Source organism: Onychostoma macrolepis, chromosome 21 (assembly GCF_012432095.1).
Source record: "Onychostoma macrolepis isolate SWU-2019 chromosome 21, ASM1243209v1, whole genome shotgun sequence".
Taxonomy (NCBI): Eukaryota; Metazoa; Chordata; class Actinopteri; order Cypriniformes; family Cyprinidae; genus Onychostoma; species Onychostoma macrolepis.
The window spans coordinates 1,054,951-1,073,074 of NC_081175.1; the positions used below are offsets into that span (position 1 = coordinate 1,054,951).

Below are 18,124 nucleotides of genomic sequence, written 5' to 3' on the forward strand. Positions count from 1 at the left end.
AGATAACTCTTTAAAAAGCCAAGCAAGATGGGGCTCTCATGCAGTGTTTTTACTATTGGGCAGCTCACATCCAGAAAATATATGAATGGTGTAATTTCCCTTGTGTATCATAAAAGCTAACTCGTGTATGTAATGCTATTTATGCCTAAGTACACCAACAACTTGACTGTACTGTCCTTGCTAAGAATTTGTGAACAGTTTTGTCAGCATTTAGGATTAAATACACTGTTTACTTTTATGCCTATTTGCGGAAACTATTCATTTGTTCCATCTACTTTAGAATAAACTTTCGCACGGTTGAGAATGAAATCGCTTTATGATCTGTTTTCTAATCACATATTTGTGACATTCAACGACTTAAGTAGGTTTACATCTAACCTATTCTCATATTTTTAATATTTTAATATTTAATATTTGCAATTATACAAAGAGCACACTTTGTATCCTTTCCTCTTACACACACACACACACACACACACACACACACACACACACACATATATATATATATATATATATATATATATATATATATATATATATATATATATATATATATATATATATATATATATTAGTCACTGTCAGACCATACACCATACCAGGAAATCCGAAATCCTGCCCATTTATTGTAATCTTTGCAGTATCTCCTGTTGAAGGCCTGCACAATAAGCCAAGCTGATGTTATCGCTCTTGCTTCATTAGTAGCCAGAAGACAGATATTGCTTCATTGGAAATTCTCAAGTCCCTCTCCTTATATTTCTTGGTTAAATGACCTTTGCACATATGGAAAAAATTAAGCACGCTTCATATACACATAAAACTGTGAAAATGTGAAACTCAGGCATGTTGTTTAACTAAAGTTGTTTGCAGTGATTAAGGCTATAAGGTGGATAGTTCAAGTACACAGATGAAATGAATGCAACATCAGACCTAATTTTGCAAATTAGCTGGCATCAAAATCGCCATTTAAAGACTGATGATGACTAATTGCATGGGGTTTGATGGCAACACATATCTGAGGAGAGCAACTCTTAAAAATTTTGTGGAGTGAAAAAGCAGTCTACGATAAAAACAGATCCTGTTTTTAGTGACATGTTGTTGAGCCTTCAAAATAATATTTAAGGCGTAAAGCAGAGGATTCAAGAATAAAACAAATGTCTGGAAAGCATTGTAACAGCAGTACTAGATGATAAGTACTTCAAATAGTTTTTTGTGAAATTGAGGCAATACTAAACAATAGACTTTTAACATTTGGGCTGTTACCAGGCAAATTAAATCAGCATCAACAAAATTCATCTTTGCAATGCAGAGGAAACACAGAAGCTTCATCTGAAGTGGCATATATGTATTTACACACTGTTTAATGCAGGACATGAATGCATTTAACCTGCAGTTACAAATGCAGAAATAATGTTTTGATAAATAAGACATAAAATGTTGAATACTCGTTTGAAATTATATTAAAAAAAATACTTTAAAGATACTTTAAATGTGAAATTAAAACTGCCAGTAGGTGTCAGCAAGCCACTGTCAATAAGTGAGTCATTGCGATTGAACCGAATCATTTAAACAATTGATTAATTCAGGAATGAAACACCGTCATTGCTCAGAGACGCAAAACTGTGCTTTGGTGGCTGTGTTTGGAATTATTTTTTGAATTATGAAATGATATAAATATATACATTTTCTGCACCCATATCTTCAATTCCGTGATCATTCTAAATGCATTTTAACATTTGGCAAAATACTGATAATGTCAAATCGCACATCGTTAAAACAACAATTATGATATTATCGCACACTCTGCACCACAGTCTTTTGGCTAATTTGTGCAAAACCTTTTGCTAAACTGTTAAAGCTTCATTTTAACCACCAATGCAACGATGCAAGTATTTACCTTTCCTCTACATGCTTGCGAAGGGTTGATGTCGATATTTTATAAGCTGCTAGTTTGGTCTCCCTGGGCAAAACACAGCTTACACTGCATAATAGAGCATAAACATGGCCAGGGGTTCACTTCATTTCCTTCGAGTTCAACTTCAGCAGAATACGACGGGGTTTGGTTTTCAGCTGGGTTTGCACCATTAACACCTGTCTTGTCCGTCTGCATCTTTCTTCTGATTTTAGTGCCAGTTTGTTCTCCTGCCCATTATTTACTGCAGTAGTTTCCAGGGAGCTATTTTTTTTTTTTTACTCAGTAATTAATGTGTTTTAAAATGTAGCGAAGTACAATACTTCAAACAGAATATACTTAAGTAAAAGTAAAATTGCAGATTTTAAAAATTACTTTAAAAAGTAGAAGTACTTAAAAAAGCTACTCAATTACAGTAACGCGAGTAAATGTAATTAGTTACTTTCCACCTCTGCACTTCTGTGTGTATGATATGAGGATAGTTTTTCTCAAATGAAACTTTCAAATGCTCATGAAGTGACTCTCAGAGCAGTTCTGGAGATGTCGTTCATGTATTTATGTCCTCATTTAGTGAGGCAGCAGACATTAATATCACCGCAAGCGTCACACGCTTCTGTATGAGTAGTAAACAAACCCGCGCGTCTGCGCCATACATTAAAAACAGAGACAGGCAGAAGTCACATTTAAATAGTCGTTTTGCGGCTTAATATTTACAAATAGGAGTGTGAGTGTGCTCACTTGTGTGTGCGCTTACGTTTGTGTGTGCGAACCGGGCGGAACTCCGCTGTGCGCGATACAGAGACCATGTAACATAGAGACAGAAATGACATGCCGTCGTGCAAATAAGATAAATAACAAGGCTATTTAGTTTGTTTAATAAAAGAACAAGGTATAGACCTGGTAACATTGAATGACTTCTTTTGTGGTCTGGCGCTATAGAGAAAATAAAATTAAATAAAATTAACTTGACTTGACTTTCAAGTGGGGCGGGCGTTGGGGGCTAAAATAATGGTAGGGGAAACACTGAATATAGTATAATATAATAATATAATATAAGTAAGCGATAATGCACAACGTGGAGGCCAAGAACCTTTGCATCGGGTGGTTGTTTCTGCAAAGTGCATTAAAATCATTTAATGCACAGCTAGCCAAGCATTATCACGCTTATACATCGATCATTTGCCAGCATTGACAAGTTAAAGCAGTTAATGATGTTTGCAGCACAATATTGACCGGAAGGGTAAAAATGATGGTTTATTTTGGTCAGTTACGGCTCGTTTGCTCTAGCATTCTGTCCGCCTCAAATCATACACAGAGATGAAATAGTGCAGTAAGATCACATTTATTGGAATGAATTATAGTCTTTGAATTAATTATCGATCGAGAGGAAGAGATGACAATTGTGTGTGCGTTACCTGCGTGTCTCTCTACAAACATTGAAGCTGTGTTGCTTCAAAAACAAGTTTCTGTGTGTACGCGCAGATAGAGTGATCTCTCACTCTCTGTGTGTGTGTGTTTGTGTTCAAGTGATGAGTGTGGGTTTGTGTGCATCAATTAAAGCAGCGCATTATAGAACGGTGATTAAGCTGACTTGGAAACTACCTGTGCATTAAACGGTTTTAATACATACCTGCCAGCCAATCAGAATCGAGTATTCAGACAGACCATGATATAATATAATATAATAATATTTGCATCTTTTTTTTTGCATCTGCCCTGTGCACATGCTTTTTATTTTTTTCTGTGTGGCCACATAAGAAGTGCACATTCACACATGCATCTAACTCATAGGTAACATTGCTGACCACCACCCAATGGGGTAGTAAATGCATCAGGCATAGCCTGTTTCCCTCACTCTCTCTCCCGCCATCACACTGACCTTCCTGATGTTGCAGGGTAATTGTGAAGCAAAGACCAATGCCCCATTATAAAAGTGGAAACTGCCAGGCAGTACTAAATACCAGTGAGTGCAGCAGGGGTATTGGGTAATAGCTGCAAGGTGAGGGCGTGCACAGGGATGCAGTGTATTGACCCCAAGTGACCACCATGATTCAGGGGTCAAAACCTCACTTCAGGCATCTGCTAATTTGGTGGATGAACTGGCCGGCTTTTTCGCAATTATTAGGGAACATGTGTGCGAATGCTTCTCAGGGGACAGAAGACAGAGGCATGAGGGTACAGCTCGGGGTAGGAAGGGTAAGATAAAAAATGTGATAAAATGTAAAAATGTGTTTGAACAGGTCCAAGTAATAGATGGGCAACCCCTGGTTTTGCAATTATTAATGACCTCACGTGACCCGAAGCATTAATACAAAAGACAACACGACCTAGTTGTTACTACCACAGAGCCTTCAGAAGCGTCATTCATGGCAGCTCACCATAATCCTATGACAGGATTTTACTGGCCAGGCATTTGCAGTAACATTCACAAATGGAGTGCAACTTCCCGTGAACACAAAAAAGCCCCATTACCTCAAAAGCACCATTGTGTGTTTTCCTTTTGATTGAGGTCCCATTCAAGTGAATTTGTATGGACTTGATCAAGCCATTAGAATGCTCAGCACAAGGGCATCGCTCTGCTAGTCTATGCAAGCTGATGCCCCGAAGCAGTAGCGATCTGTACCATTGCAGCAAAAAGTGTAGCGAAGGCTTGGTTTGTGAATATATCTATATCTAATTATATACACACACAATACATAAGCCGCATCCTCATTTCTTTTGTTTTTGTGTATATTTCATACTAAATATTTTAGATGATCAAATGAAATACAACATAACACAAAGGCAACATGATTAAATACATACATTTTTTAAGCAATTTGATTACTCATGTGAAAAAATAATTGCCCCCTTAAACTTAAAATCTGGTTGTGCCATCTTTAGCAGCAATAACTGCAACCAAATGCTTCTGGTCAAGGTTTTTCACTCTTTTCGCAGAACTGCTTTAGTTCAGCCACATTGGGTGGTTTTTCAGCATGAACTGCCAATTTAAGGTCCTGCCACCACATCTCAATTATTTTGGATCATTGTCTTGCTGCATAAGCCAGATGCACTAAAGCCTCAACTGACAGAATGAATCAGTAATCTTCCATGTTGTCCTTGGGTCTTTTGTGACTTCTGGATGAGTCCTCCCTATGCTCTTGGACGAAATTTTAGAAGGTCGGCCACTTCTGGAAAGGTTTCTAATGCTAGTTTGGAGATAATGGCTCTCACTGTGCTTCTCTGAAGTCCAAGAGCCTTTGAAACAGCTTTGTAACCCTTCCCAGACTAATGCAGTTCCATCACCTTCCTCATAATTTCTGGAATTTGTTGTAACTGGCATAGTGTGTTACTGGGTAAGACTCTTTAGCAAACATCATGCTGTTGAAAAAGTACAGTAAGTGTTGATTTAATTGAAGAGGGCTGGCAGTAGTTAGGCCTGGTTGTGTTTAGTCCAGTTGGACACCATTATAAATGCGGTTTCATCTATTTGGGAATTAGTAACTACAGGGGCAAATACAATTTCAAACAGGCCCAGCTGATATTAAATAACTTTTTTGGCTTCAATAAAAAACATTATGATTTAAAAACTGTATTTTGTGTTTACTCCGGTTGCCTTTGTTTTATGTTAGATATTGTTTTTATTTATAAATTATTTAGTATAGTACACAAAACAGAAGAAATCAAGACAAACACTTTTTTACAATACTGTACACACACACGTTGGGTTTCCATGTTTTATGGGTTCATTCCATGGCCCTAATGGTTTTTATACTGTACAGATCATTCTGTATGATTTATAAGCTGTTTTCCAAAACAGCTGTTGGGATCAAAAAAATAAATAAATGTCCCCACAAGGACAAGGATTTTTTGAACTGTAACTTGAATGCAATGTAAGTCGCTTTGGATGAAAGCATCTGCTAAAAGCATAAATGTAAATGTAGATGGCGGGCGAGAACATAGTCAAATAATAATTTAAGAAATTCATTGATTAAAAATGCAACTAGAATCGCCTGTGACAGACTTTTACAGTGTCTTTTGTAACTGGTAGTGAGCTGTTACTCTGTGTTAAATCCTGTAGTAAGACTGTCATTAACAAAAAGCCACATTTGTGTGGCGCTGTCCGGCAGAGTATGTGAGCGGAGTGGAGCAGCAACAATTCCCCCTCCGCGCTCCGAGCATTTAATAATCACTCTGCTCCGGGCTCACCATTTTCCACTCCCGCTCCTCTCCTCGCTCACTGATATCAGAAACACCACTCTGCATCTAAAGTATTTCAGCATGTTTGACATACCACAGTTCTGTTCGTATATTAAAAAAATAAAATAACAGGAGAGTTTCAATGTGGCTTATTGGAACACTAGTGTTCAAACTTTTTTCCTATCACATGACAAGCTATGGTTGTCAGCATTAAAGGGTATAATTGCTGCTTTTTGCGGTGCAAATTTAGTTTGTCATGAAAATAAAAGTACGTTTTCATCAGTTATTTTACCTACGGATCGATGCATTTCTTACAGATTTCTGCTCATTCGAAATCGGATACAGATGAAGTAGCACTGTAAGATTACATTTGTTTGAATGTATAATTGAGAGAGTGATTGCGTGTGAATAAGTGTTTAAATCATGCTTTCAGCTGAAAATATTCAGTATCTAGAAGGAACAAACAAATTCCTTGAGAACTATAACTCATGTCCACTGCCGTCATCATCATAGCCTTCACATTCTTTCTGATTTGAGTGATCCTTCTCTATCAAGCTAGCTAAATATGTTTAACATGTGAATTCTTGCTAAATATGCAGTTATATTACCAGCTGCTGGCATGAATTGTAGGCTACTCGTGATGGAGCGGTGGTGGATCGCTCTTGGAGCGAGTGAAAACCACGACGCTCCGACTTTTAAAAAAATACGCTCCTCGCTCGACTCCCACTCCACTCCGCTCCGCTCCGCTCACATACTCTGATTGTGAGTAACTGTTGCTGTCATGACAGATCTATTTCAGAACCAACCGCTATCAAAATAATCTGGCTGTGGGCGCGGGCCAGATATTATTGCTGGTGGGCCAGTTTTGGCGACCACTGTCCTAGGGTATACACAATTAAACAATTGAAGGGATAGATTTACTCATCCTAGGTGTATATGACTTTCTTCTTTCAGATGATTCCAATCAGAGTTATATTTAAAAATGTCTTGGTTCTTCCAAGCCTTTTTATAACGTTTTAAATATGTATATTTTTCTTACAAAAACGCATCGATTCGCTACAGGAGGCCTTTATTCAACCCCTGGAGCCATGTGAGGCACATTTTATTATGGATGGATGCACTTTATTTGACTTCTTTTGTACCGTTGAACAGAAAACATCCGCCCATGCCATTATAAAGCTTGGAAGACCAAGGACAATTTTGAATATAGCTCCAGTCGGATTCGTCTGAAAGAAGAAAGACATATACACCTAGGATGCCTTGAGGCAGAGATGGAAACTCGAGTCTGCGACTTGGACTCGAGTCGCACTTAAGTCGCATAAATAAAGACTTGGGACTTGACTTGGACTCGTGACTCGTAAAAAAACGCGAGTCATTTGGTATAGGAGTTTATATGAATGTATCTCTGAGGGGAACTGGCTGTCTTTAGAAAAGTTTAGATGGTATTTTCTTTTCATCTTGCCTCTGTATAATGTATATTAAAGTAGTGTTCATAACTGCAGCGCTGCTTTGTTTACAGCGGAAACCAAGGAAACTATGTTTAATTGCTGTTCAAGCGCCACCTGCTGGCAGAGAGTGAATCTGCTTTCTAATTCAGCCCGTCTGCTGTTTTGTTTCATACTGATGTTTTATGTAGAATAGTTTCACAAAACTAAAGTCAGACCATTTTGTTTTTGCTTCAAATTTCAAAATTATACAATCCAATTTAGATTAAAAACTGCTCATGCTGCATGTATGCAGCCTCTTTGTTTGGACTGTGTTGTGTAAAAATACAGTGGTTGCTTCTAATTTTAAATTGAAAAAGAGCACAGACAAAGCCTTATTTATTTATTTTTGTTTATATGAGATTTCTTTCATTTGTGTTATTCATTTGATTGATTGGGGTATGTTTTAAAATTTCAATTTAGTTTTGTTGTTTGACACATTTCAATTTTACAAAGAAATGTGCAGCATTTTGTCTGACAATAAATTGACACCTTTTCGTTTCTAATTTGTCTTAAACTTTGTTAGTTCTTTTCTGAGAAAATCATATTGTGAAATCAGTATTTCAAAACGGATTTAGCCTCAATAACTAGCTGAAAGAACTGTTGCTAATAAATAGAACAAAGACTTGAGACGTGACTTGGACTTCACATTAAAGACTTGAGACTTGACTTGGACCTCAGAGATTTGTGAACATGTCTGCCTTGAGGGTGAGTAAATCATGGGCTAATTTTAATTTTGGGGGAACTATCTCTTCAATTGTTTAATTGTGTATATACCCTAGGTTATGGGGAAAAAATGGCAATATCCAAAATCCTTGTCCTTGTGGGGACACTGTCAGTCCATGTGGGTTGAGAAAGAAGTGTGGTTTTCAAAGCACAAGGAGACACAAGCTCACTAGCTTCTTCCCACTGATAATCTACAAGAACAATTTGCAACTCTCATAAAATAACACATTTTCCTTAGTAGGAAAACCACTCTGTTTTTTTTTCATTTCTTTTTAAACTACAGATGATGCTATCCCATTAGACTGTCCACGACGCATCTGCTGCTTCATTATTATCATCATAAGCCATTTCCCCTAAATCCTCTCCAAAGTCAAAGGACAGGAAGAATTCCATGGCAGTGGTTTCTTCCTGGCACAGCTTGCTCGTGTGAGCATGTGAAGACACGTCTCTCCACGTTAGGCCAAATTGTCACTTTCCTCATTATCTGTCCTTCATATTTCAGGATGAAAATAGAAGTGAAATGTCTGTATTAGCATCCTAAAAATGGTTTCTATGCTCTCAGCCGCATCTGAGTGTGGAAGCAGACATGAGGTGTAGAAAACTGTAGAGAAAAAGCAATAAAGAATGGAAGAGATGTGGATGGATTTGCATGTAGGGCGTATGGCCAGACTTACAGCTTGAGAACTCCAGGGGACATGAATGCTCATCCATTGGAAAGTTATTCAGTTTAAGCTGGCACTCTGCATCAATGGTCAACCTACAGACAGAAATTGCCTTAATTAAATTTCTTTTTATAAGCCATTTCATTAGCACACCCTGCATTTATATTGACGGCGCTAGAATACGCTGATGTACATACAGCAGCACAATAATGAAACGACTGACAAATCAAGTGCTATTAACCGCAGACATGCATCATAATCGTTATAGTTGGATAATCAGACTAGAGTTGCATAGTGAATCAATTCAACAAGTCAGAATGAAAATCAAAAAGTGTTCAGCTGTGAAGTGTTTTATCAATGGTACCCAGCAAAAGCTACCCAGATAGCAAGGCAATGTTGAGTTCTCATCCAAACCATCATTTTGTTTGAGATTGACATTTCAATGTTTAAAGCATGTTGGATCAGCATTGAAATTCTAATGAAAGAGCACACACAGGTGGAGACAGTGACATGGAACCAGCATTGATTTGTAGCCGATGACCACAAGACCATGCGAGTATGTGCAGCAGGCTATCTCTGCAGAACGCAGGAGAGCATCACAATCAGAGGGTCATCTTCAAACCATAAAGGGCATTCACTTTACCCGGTTTGCTCTAAAACCCTGGGGCTACAACAGGTTCATTTATAGGTGATCTTTCCTATAAATAAGTCTTGTTTGTTGAACCGCCTGACTAACTCACATCTGGCACAACTTCAAACAATTATTATTTATCTCCTTCTTTGTATTGTTACTGGCTGTAATTAAATACATTGATTGAAAAAAATATTAAAGTGTTTAATTAAATCTGTAACATTAGATTAGGGAATGCATACAGTATGAACCACAAAACCAGTCATAAGGGTAAATTTTTCAAAATTGAGATTTATACATCACATGAGAACTGAATAAATCAGCTTTTCATTGATGTATGGTTTGTTGGGATAGGACAATATTTGGTTGAGATACAGCTACTTGAAAATCTGGAACCTGAGGGTGCAAAAACAAACAAAAAATCTAAATATTGAGAAAATCGCCTTTAAAGTTGTCCAAATTAAGTTCTTAGCAATGCATATTACTAATCAGAAATTAAGTTTTGATATATTTACAGTAGGAAATTTACAAAATATCTTCATGGAACATGATCTTTACATAATATTCTAATGATTTTTGGCATGAAAGAAAAATCTATAATTTTGACCCGATCAATGTATTTTTGGCTATTTATACAAATATACCCCAGCGACTTTAGACTGGTTTTGTGGTCCAGGGTCACATATTCACTATTAAGAGTTTTCTCTCAATAAACTCCTAATTTGCTGCTTATTGATAGTAAGTGAGGTAGTTACTGTAGTAGTTTTATTTAAAGGGATACTCCACCCCAAAATGAAAATTTAGTCATTAATCACTTACCCTCATGTCGTTCCAAACCCGTAAAAGCTTAGTTCGAACTTGGAACACAATTTAAGATGAAAACCGGGAGGCTTGTGACTGTCTCATTGACTGCATAGTAAATTACACGGTCAAAGTATAAAAAACATCGTCAGAATAGTCCATCTGCCATCAGTGGTTCAAATCTGAATTTTATGAAGCGACTTTTTTTACAAAAAGTATTCTCGTCGCTTCATAAAATTCAGATTGAACCACTGATGGCAGATGGACTATTCTGACAATGTTTTTTATACTTTGACCTTGTATACTTTATACTTTTTCATTTTGGGGTGGAGTATCCCTTTAAGTATAGGGCAGATCTATAATATGCTCATGCATTAATACTGTATAAGCACTAATAAACAGTTAATAAGCCACTATAGTTAATAGTGAATGGTGTTCCCTAATCTAAAGTGTTATCGTTAAATCATATATTTTTCTAAATACTTAAAGTGCATCTTATTTTAGTAAGATTTATTCAGAATGTCTTAAAGTTCCAGTGACATTTAGCAAAAGATATTTATAATTTTGTTTGTGTTCATATTGAGTTTAACACAGTGCTTGATTTGAGTGGCATGCTCCTCACTGACAAAAAGCTTCTGTAAAACCATTATCCTATTTTAATTAATAGCATTGTATATTATGTAAAACGTATCATGCAAATGAAAAATTACAATACTATGTTTGACCATATGAGAACGCCAAGAGGGCAGTGCAAGGAGATATTTTGATGTTCTTTAAAAAAAGAAGAAAACAGAAGGTGGTCAAAATCAGTATTTCACGACATTCCTCTGACGTAACATTAGAAAGAGCAGCTGACATCAAGTACATTCAATGAGTCATCCTCATTAAGGTTGCATTTAGTTACTGAAAACAAACGCAGTCACCAATGTTACGTAAGTGTGTTTATTCACAAAAAAAGTCAGGTTTTAGTCCATAAAATGTTGAGGTATTTTCCAATGCCACTGTTAATAGCGCACTCAAGGCTCTGTTAATGGCTCGAAAACAGCACCTTTAGCCAAGAATCTGCTGTTTTTTCCCAGTTATTTAGAACAGAAAGGATGCTCACTGTACATGTGAGGGACTAAGAAATAACAATCCAAACGACAACAGACAGAGAGAGAGAGAGAGAGAGAAAGAGGACGTGTTCCATTCAGAATCACTAATCACTTACTCCCTTCAAAGTCTTTACCATCCACTGTGAAAACTTTTGAGCACCGGAAAGTCTGTGGCCATCTGAAACTCACTATTAGAGCTATTTTCTTATTACAAAATGTGTTTAGAATGATGTTAGAGCATGGCAATAATGATTACACTATATAAACCATTCACAGTGCCCTCCGAAGGCAACGATCGATGGGAGCGTGCGTGAGAGAGAGTGAGTCTGGTGAACAGTCAAACAAGACTACACTTATATACATTATTATGAAGCTTATATTTTGGTAAACATTTGAATGATTAAACAAATTTGTATTCATTGTGTAAGGTAAGCTACACAGAAGAAATATCTGACCACACACCACACTCATTTCATAAAAACAAACAAACAAACAAATAGTAGTCTAATGTAAACAATATCTTTAAGACTTGAACCTTTGAGCACTAGCAGTCATAACACTGTAACATTGGACTCCTGAAGCATTGTAATTGTGTGTGTGTGTGCGTGTATATATTAATTGGTCAGGACTTTAATAACAGACTATTGAAATTTTAAACATGATTTTATTGCTAACATTTCATTCGAGTTGTTTTCAGTGTTGTTAAAACAACAGTGATTTAGAATCGCAGTATAATGTTGATTCAGTGACACTACTGTTGATTTGTTAACATTGCAGTTGATTCTTTTTGTTAATTTCAATGATCATTCAAAATCAACAAGAATCTAGAATTACCATCAGCAACTTGAAATTTTAACACTGTTTCAACATTATCTGAGAGTGCAGAACTGATATTGAACCAACATTACTTTGTAACTGTACTTCAGTGCGATTTGCATTCAGCATTGACTTTGCATTGTTCCAGTGGTTGCTTGCTATCTGGGTACGCTCGGTTTATGCATGATAATTCACAATTAAACAGTGCATTTACCTTAAAGTGTACAGTATACGCCCGTCGTTCCATATTCGAAGCATGCGATTAGGTGTGGTGATCCAGTGGGCGTCTGCCTTCTTAGAGTTGCGGAAAAACGTGTCAGGGATCCAGATTTTTCCCACCATGTTGCTGTTGAGACGCAGAACCTTCATGGTGCTGTTGAACTTCAACCGCCTGTCATACCACGTCTGGGCGAAGAAGATGTCAATCGTGTACTCCTAAGGAATCAGAAAGGGCAGACCTTTCAGACATTTGTGTAATTGACAAAGACAAAACCAGTGCTTGTATGCATAGCCCTTAGTCCCAATGAGAATAAGTATTCAACTTTGAGAAGAGAAGGGAATTGGATCATGAAATGACACAAGCTAGACGCAGACCTGCGCTGGAGGACATGGAAGATTGGCTATTTTAAACAAGTTTGGCACAAATGAATTAATACATAAACACTGATTTAATGCATGTTAAATCCTAATCCTGGTGCAAATTCAGACGAACACTGGAGGCAATAGACATGTCAGCAACAACTGTAGGATAACACTTGTTATCTGTTTCGCACCGTTTCATATGTACATGTTTAGGGACTCAAAGGCCCAAACTCCTTTTCTTACAGATGCATACCATACAGAAAAAAAAGTTGCCAGTAACACTTGCGTTTATTTGGAGAACAGCCCACATCTCCAATGCATTTCATGGCAAAACGCCAAGCAGCATTTCTGTTCATGTTACAGAAAATGGGGACATTAACTGAAAATAGGAATTATTAATTACAAACAAACTTCATTATACTGTTTCAAAATGACAAACAATTTCATGCCCACAGAGATGTTACCATGTATGACTGTACGTGCCTTTTGCAACCTCTCAAACTCTGTATTGCTGTCTTTTATTCATCAGTGTGAATTTTAAAGAGCAGGAAAGGCCTGGAGTTCTAAAATAGTGCTGATCAGAAATAAATATTATACAGAAATTCAATAGAAATAAATACGCTATAAATAAATATATGAACCCCCTTGTTTTCAAATGAAAAATATCACCACTTTATCAACAGTCAATCTTAATAATAGTTTGATTTGTATCTAAAGATTTGCTGTATTATAGGCATAAGCCCCTTTCACACATACAGACTTTACTGGAAAATTAACGGTAAATTGCCATAAAAATTGCCATAACTTCGGTTTGAAGTCGTGTAATGCAATGTCTCTGGGCCAAAAGCAGCTGCATGAATGTGAACATTTGACACAAAAATGAAAACATCAGCAAAAACACTGATCGCGTTGTTTACAAACACAACACCAGGAGCCGCAACCATTAAGAGATCATTTCTGGTTAATGGTTTCACAGAATTTACCAGTATTTTGAAACCGATGGAAAAAAGACGGAGCGTCGTTGCCTGTGTCAACAGCGCATTTTTGTATTTACTAGTGCTGTCAAACGATTAATTGCATCCAAAATAAAAGTTTTTGTTTACATAATATATGTATGTGTACTGTGTATATTTATTATGTATATATAAATACAAACACATGCATGTATATATTTAAGAAAAATATGGTATGTTTATATATTAAATATATAATCTAAAATATAATAATATAAATATATAAATGTAAATATTTTCAAAATATATACTGTATGAATGTGTATTTATATATGCATAATAAATAAACACAGTACACATACATATATTATGTTAACAAAAACTTTTATTTTGAATGCGATTAATCGCGATTAATCATTTGACAGCACTAGTATTTACCGGTAAAGTCGTTCCGATAATTTTACAGCAATTTACCGGTATTACTGTGTAAAACGGGGCTATAATTTCCATTTTGGTTCCATTGTTTCGGTTTTCTCTTCCTGTGTTTATTTGCCGTTTCTGTTCGCTTCCATGGCTTCTGATTATGTTCACCTGTGTCTTGTTTAGTTGCTTGTTATCTCTTGTGTGTATATATAGCCATATGTTTCAGTTGATATTTGTTCGTTATTTGCTAATTTGTTTAGCTGTTATGTTTGTGGTTCCCTTGGGTTGTCTCTTTGTTCTTAACTTATCTTCTTGTCTAAAAAAAGCTGTAATTAGATACTCGCCTCAGTCCTGGGACAGTATTCACTCCTTTAATTGTATATCTCCCAGAATTACCTTTGTTTGGACATATATAAATTAATGTTCAGTTACAGCAGATATCCTGAATGAGTCTCTACAGAAGCCCGTTTTCACCACTGAATATACTGTATAAAAAAAAGGTAATTGTGACTTTTTTCCCTCAAAATTCTAATCTTTTTCTCACAATTCTGGCTTGCAATTGAAAGTTATAAAGTCAGAATTGTGTGATATGGAAAAAATAGTTTTTTCCCCCTCAGAACTGGACTTTATAACTCACATTTGCAGGTTAATTTCTCAAAATTCTGAGAAAAGTCAGAATTGCAAGAAAAAAAAAAAAAAAACAGAATTATGAGTTTATATCCCTCAATTCTGACTTTTTTTCTTGCAATTGCGAAATTTTCTTGAACTCACAATTGTGAATTTATATCACACAATTCTGTGAAAAAAGTAAGACTTGTGAGATGAAAAGTTGCAATCGCCTTTTATTTTTTATTCAGTGGCAGAAACCGGCTTCCATACAAATCATTATAGAATGTCAGCATTAATAAACATCCAAAATAAATAGGCTACAGAAATTCTAGATTGCATTACAATTTGTAATATCACTCTGACATACAGTATATGTAAGAACATCAGCTTCACAGCTTTCAGTTTCTAATGTTAATAACATTTGTGTATAAAAAATATGCTAACATTATAAAATAAAAAGCATTTCCTGAAAGAAACACTATATACTTGTATATTCATAAAAATGTGTTAGAGGATATCTCTTACCATGTTGATGGCATTTACTGGACCAATACTGTTGACAAACATGTCTGTGTGGATCACGGTTGGTTTGACTGTAGAGAGCAGTGGAGAGAAACAAGAAGAATGTAAAATTAGTTCAGTCAATTTAACGAGGTTTATTAAGGTAATAATAAGGTTTAACACAAAACAATCAGAGCACTTGAAAAAAGCCAGATGAACATATTATCTGACACTCCTGTTAAAGTAAATGACAATGTACTGCCATTATATACTGACTTCAATGGATATTCATTAAATCTCTATTTGTGTTCTACAGAAGAAAGTAAGTTCACAAAATGGAGCATGGTGTTAGCAGTATTTAGACACTGCTTCGTCATGAACAAGCAGTCACCACCATTTAGCATCACTGCACAGTTTTCATTTACAGTTTTCACAACAAATTCACAAAACTGAAACTAACTTTACTCATGCTTGCCAACTTTGGTTGCCTGTTTGGAGTGAGATTTTATGACAAGGGCTGAATCAATGAATCAAAAAATAATAAATAAATAAATAAATAAGTATGTAAGTACAAAAAAATATTGTCAAGTTCACTTAACTTTTTTTTTTTTTAATAATTATGTACTTAATAATTTTAAGGCAACGGGTTTCCTCAATTTTTTTAAGTTAAGTCAACTTTCACTTTTTACAGTGTAAGTACAGACACATTTCTCAAATTATCTTCTTTTAAAATCCACAGTTTATGTTGTTGTAGCCTAAAAGGTTATGTGTAATAAATTCTATGTTGAATCAAATAAAATGTTTCTTTCTAAAGCTACTTTTTAAGTGTATTTGATGTTTTTTTCCCCTCATTTTCACAATAATGGCTTACTTTAAAGCGGTTACTGTGAAAATGAGAAAAGCATCAAACTTTTTTAAAAATTAAATCACAAATTAATCGCACATCAAATCTGGCTGAGAAGTTACCCCAAATGATCATTAAATCTTTTGTGGTAATTTCTCAGCCAAATTTGATGTGCGATTAATTTGTGATTAATTAGATTAATCTGCACATTGTGCAGTTAATTAGATTAAAAATTGTAATCGCTTGAAAGCCCTAGAATACACTTTAGAATTAGGGAATGCACAGCATTTTATTTTGTTATTTGGCATGTGCTTTAGTGAGGTAGCGTGAGATTGTGAGACTGAGCTTGAAAGTGTGCGTACATGACTTGACAGCGCATTTAAAATTTGACAAATCAGAGACAGTTCTCTGTAGTCCTTCAAAGAAACATGCCGCACCTCAGACACAGACCTAGACAAAGGCACTGATTTTGGTAGATTGGCAAAAGTCATTTTCACAAAAAGCTAAAACTGATATTTTTTTTTACAATTTTGCACCAATTTAAGAAGCCTCGAACACACATATGACATAGGGACAGAAATGTATTAATTGTGGCCACGAATTAAGAATTTGTTCCCTTGTTTTATGAATTTTAGTTAAATTGTGACAATGAATTAACATTTCTTTTTCATTTGTGGCCATGTTTTAATTCATTCCCTAGTTTTGATTTGGAAATTCCCTCATCCATCGTATGCAAAAACTCCACCAAGGCTATTTATGATTTAGCATAACAACTGTGAAATTCAATAAAAGCAACAACTTTGGCCACTATTCATTTTCTATCTCCATTAATCGAGTAACATAATTATCAAATGTATACTTTTTAATATTTTGGACACTGCCTTTAAAATCCATTTGGCTCAAAAATCCGTTGGGTCACAAGCCCCCGTGTTAAATGATGTAGCGCAATGGATATCAGGAGTTTGAGTAATCACATCTCATCTACGGTTTCTGTAACAGTATATCTTTGCCTGTCCATTATTCTGAGTGCAGTGCATGCTGAGTTCAGTACATAAAGTGATTACATTCTCTTCATGCTGAAAATGTAAACCGCAGAAGGCTGTGCACTCAAATCTCATCTCACGTGGTACAGGAACAACAACTTTGTTTTTGGCCCAAAGATGCATTAATCCTTTTCTCTTTTACCATGCAAAGTACATAGATAAAGTTTGCTGATGGTTTGATGTTTCTGGCTTATAAATCTTTGTCTAAAAGTTTTAATTTAGAAGGCTTTATGGTCAGACAGACAGAAAGTAAGTTAGATGAAGACAGGAAAATCAATAAACACTATGAACACCACATTAAACCACTTTAGAGCCCATTAAACTTCAACCGACCCCTCGGAAGCCACATCAAACCAGTTCAGACCCAAATAAACCTCTTCAAACCCATTAGACCTCATAAGAGCACTAAGAAACCTCAACAGACCACAAGGCATTACTTTCATGTTACTATAGTCAGCATGTAGCTAGCATTGTTAACATAATGTATTTCAGCATGTTTGTTGTTTGGCCCCAATATAACTGCTTGCAACTTTTGTTTTTATTAAGAGCCAAGAACTGAAAGGGCTGTAACCCCTGATGCAATCATTATTCCTCCCCAAATGATGTCTATGACAGCCCTATGAACCGTAGGAAGGAGAATAATGAAATTTGGTACACTTAAAGGGATGGCCCTCAGCAGTAATTTGATTAATTCTGGTGTCTCTAGGGCCAACTCTAGTGCTCCACCACAAGTTCAAAAATGTGTAACTTTTGAACCCTTTGTCCTAGAAACAAACTAAGATCTTAGTTTATCTCATGCTGATCAAAGTCAATATGTTACATTAAGGTTCCCATTTTGAAATGCACTGTATTCCATTTTTT

At 35.9% G+C, this 18,124-nt stretch overlaps 1 protein-coding gene across 3 annotated transcripts in view; it reads right to left on the reverse strand.

Annotated features, from left to right (window-relative positions):
• gabrg2 (gamma-aminobutyric acid type A receptor subunit gamma2) overlaps positions 1-18,124 on the reverse strand; it is a 68,076-nt gene that overhangs the window by 38,419 nt on the left and 11,533 nt on the right. For all 3 annotated transcript variants that reach the window (XM_058759104.1, XM_058759103.1, XM_058759102.1), the window contains exons 3-5: positions 15,401-15,468; positions 12,523-12,743; positions 8,979-9,061 (exon numbers count right to left, since the gene is read on the reverse strand). In XM_058759104.1, coding sequence (XP_058615087.1) covers positions 8,979-9,061; positions 12,523-12,743; positions 15,401-15,468 — 372 coding nt within the window. The remainder of the gene's footprint in view (positions 1-8,978; positions 9,062-12,522; positions 12,744-15,400; positions 15,469-18,124) is intronic.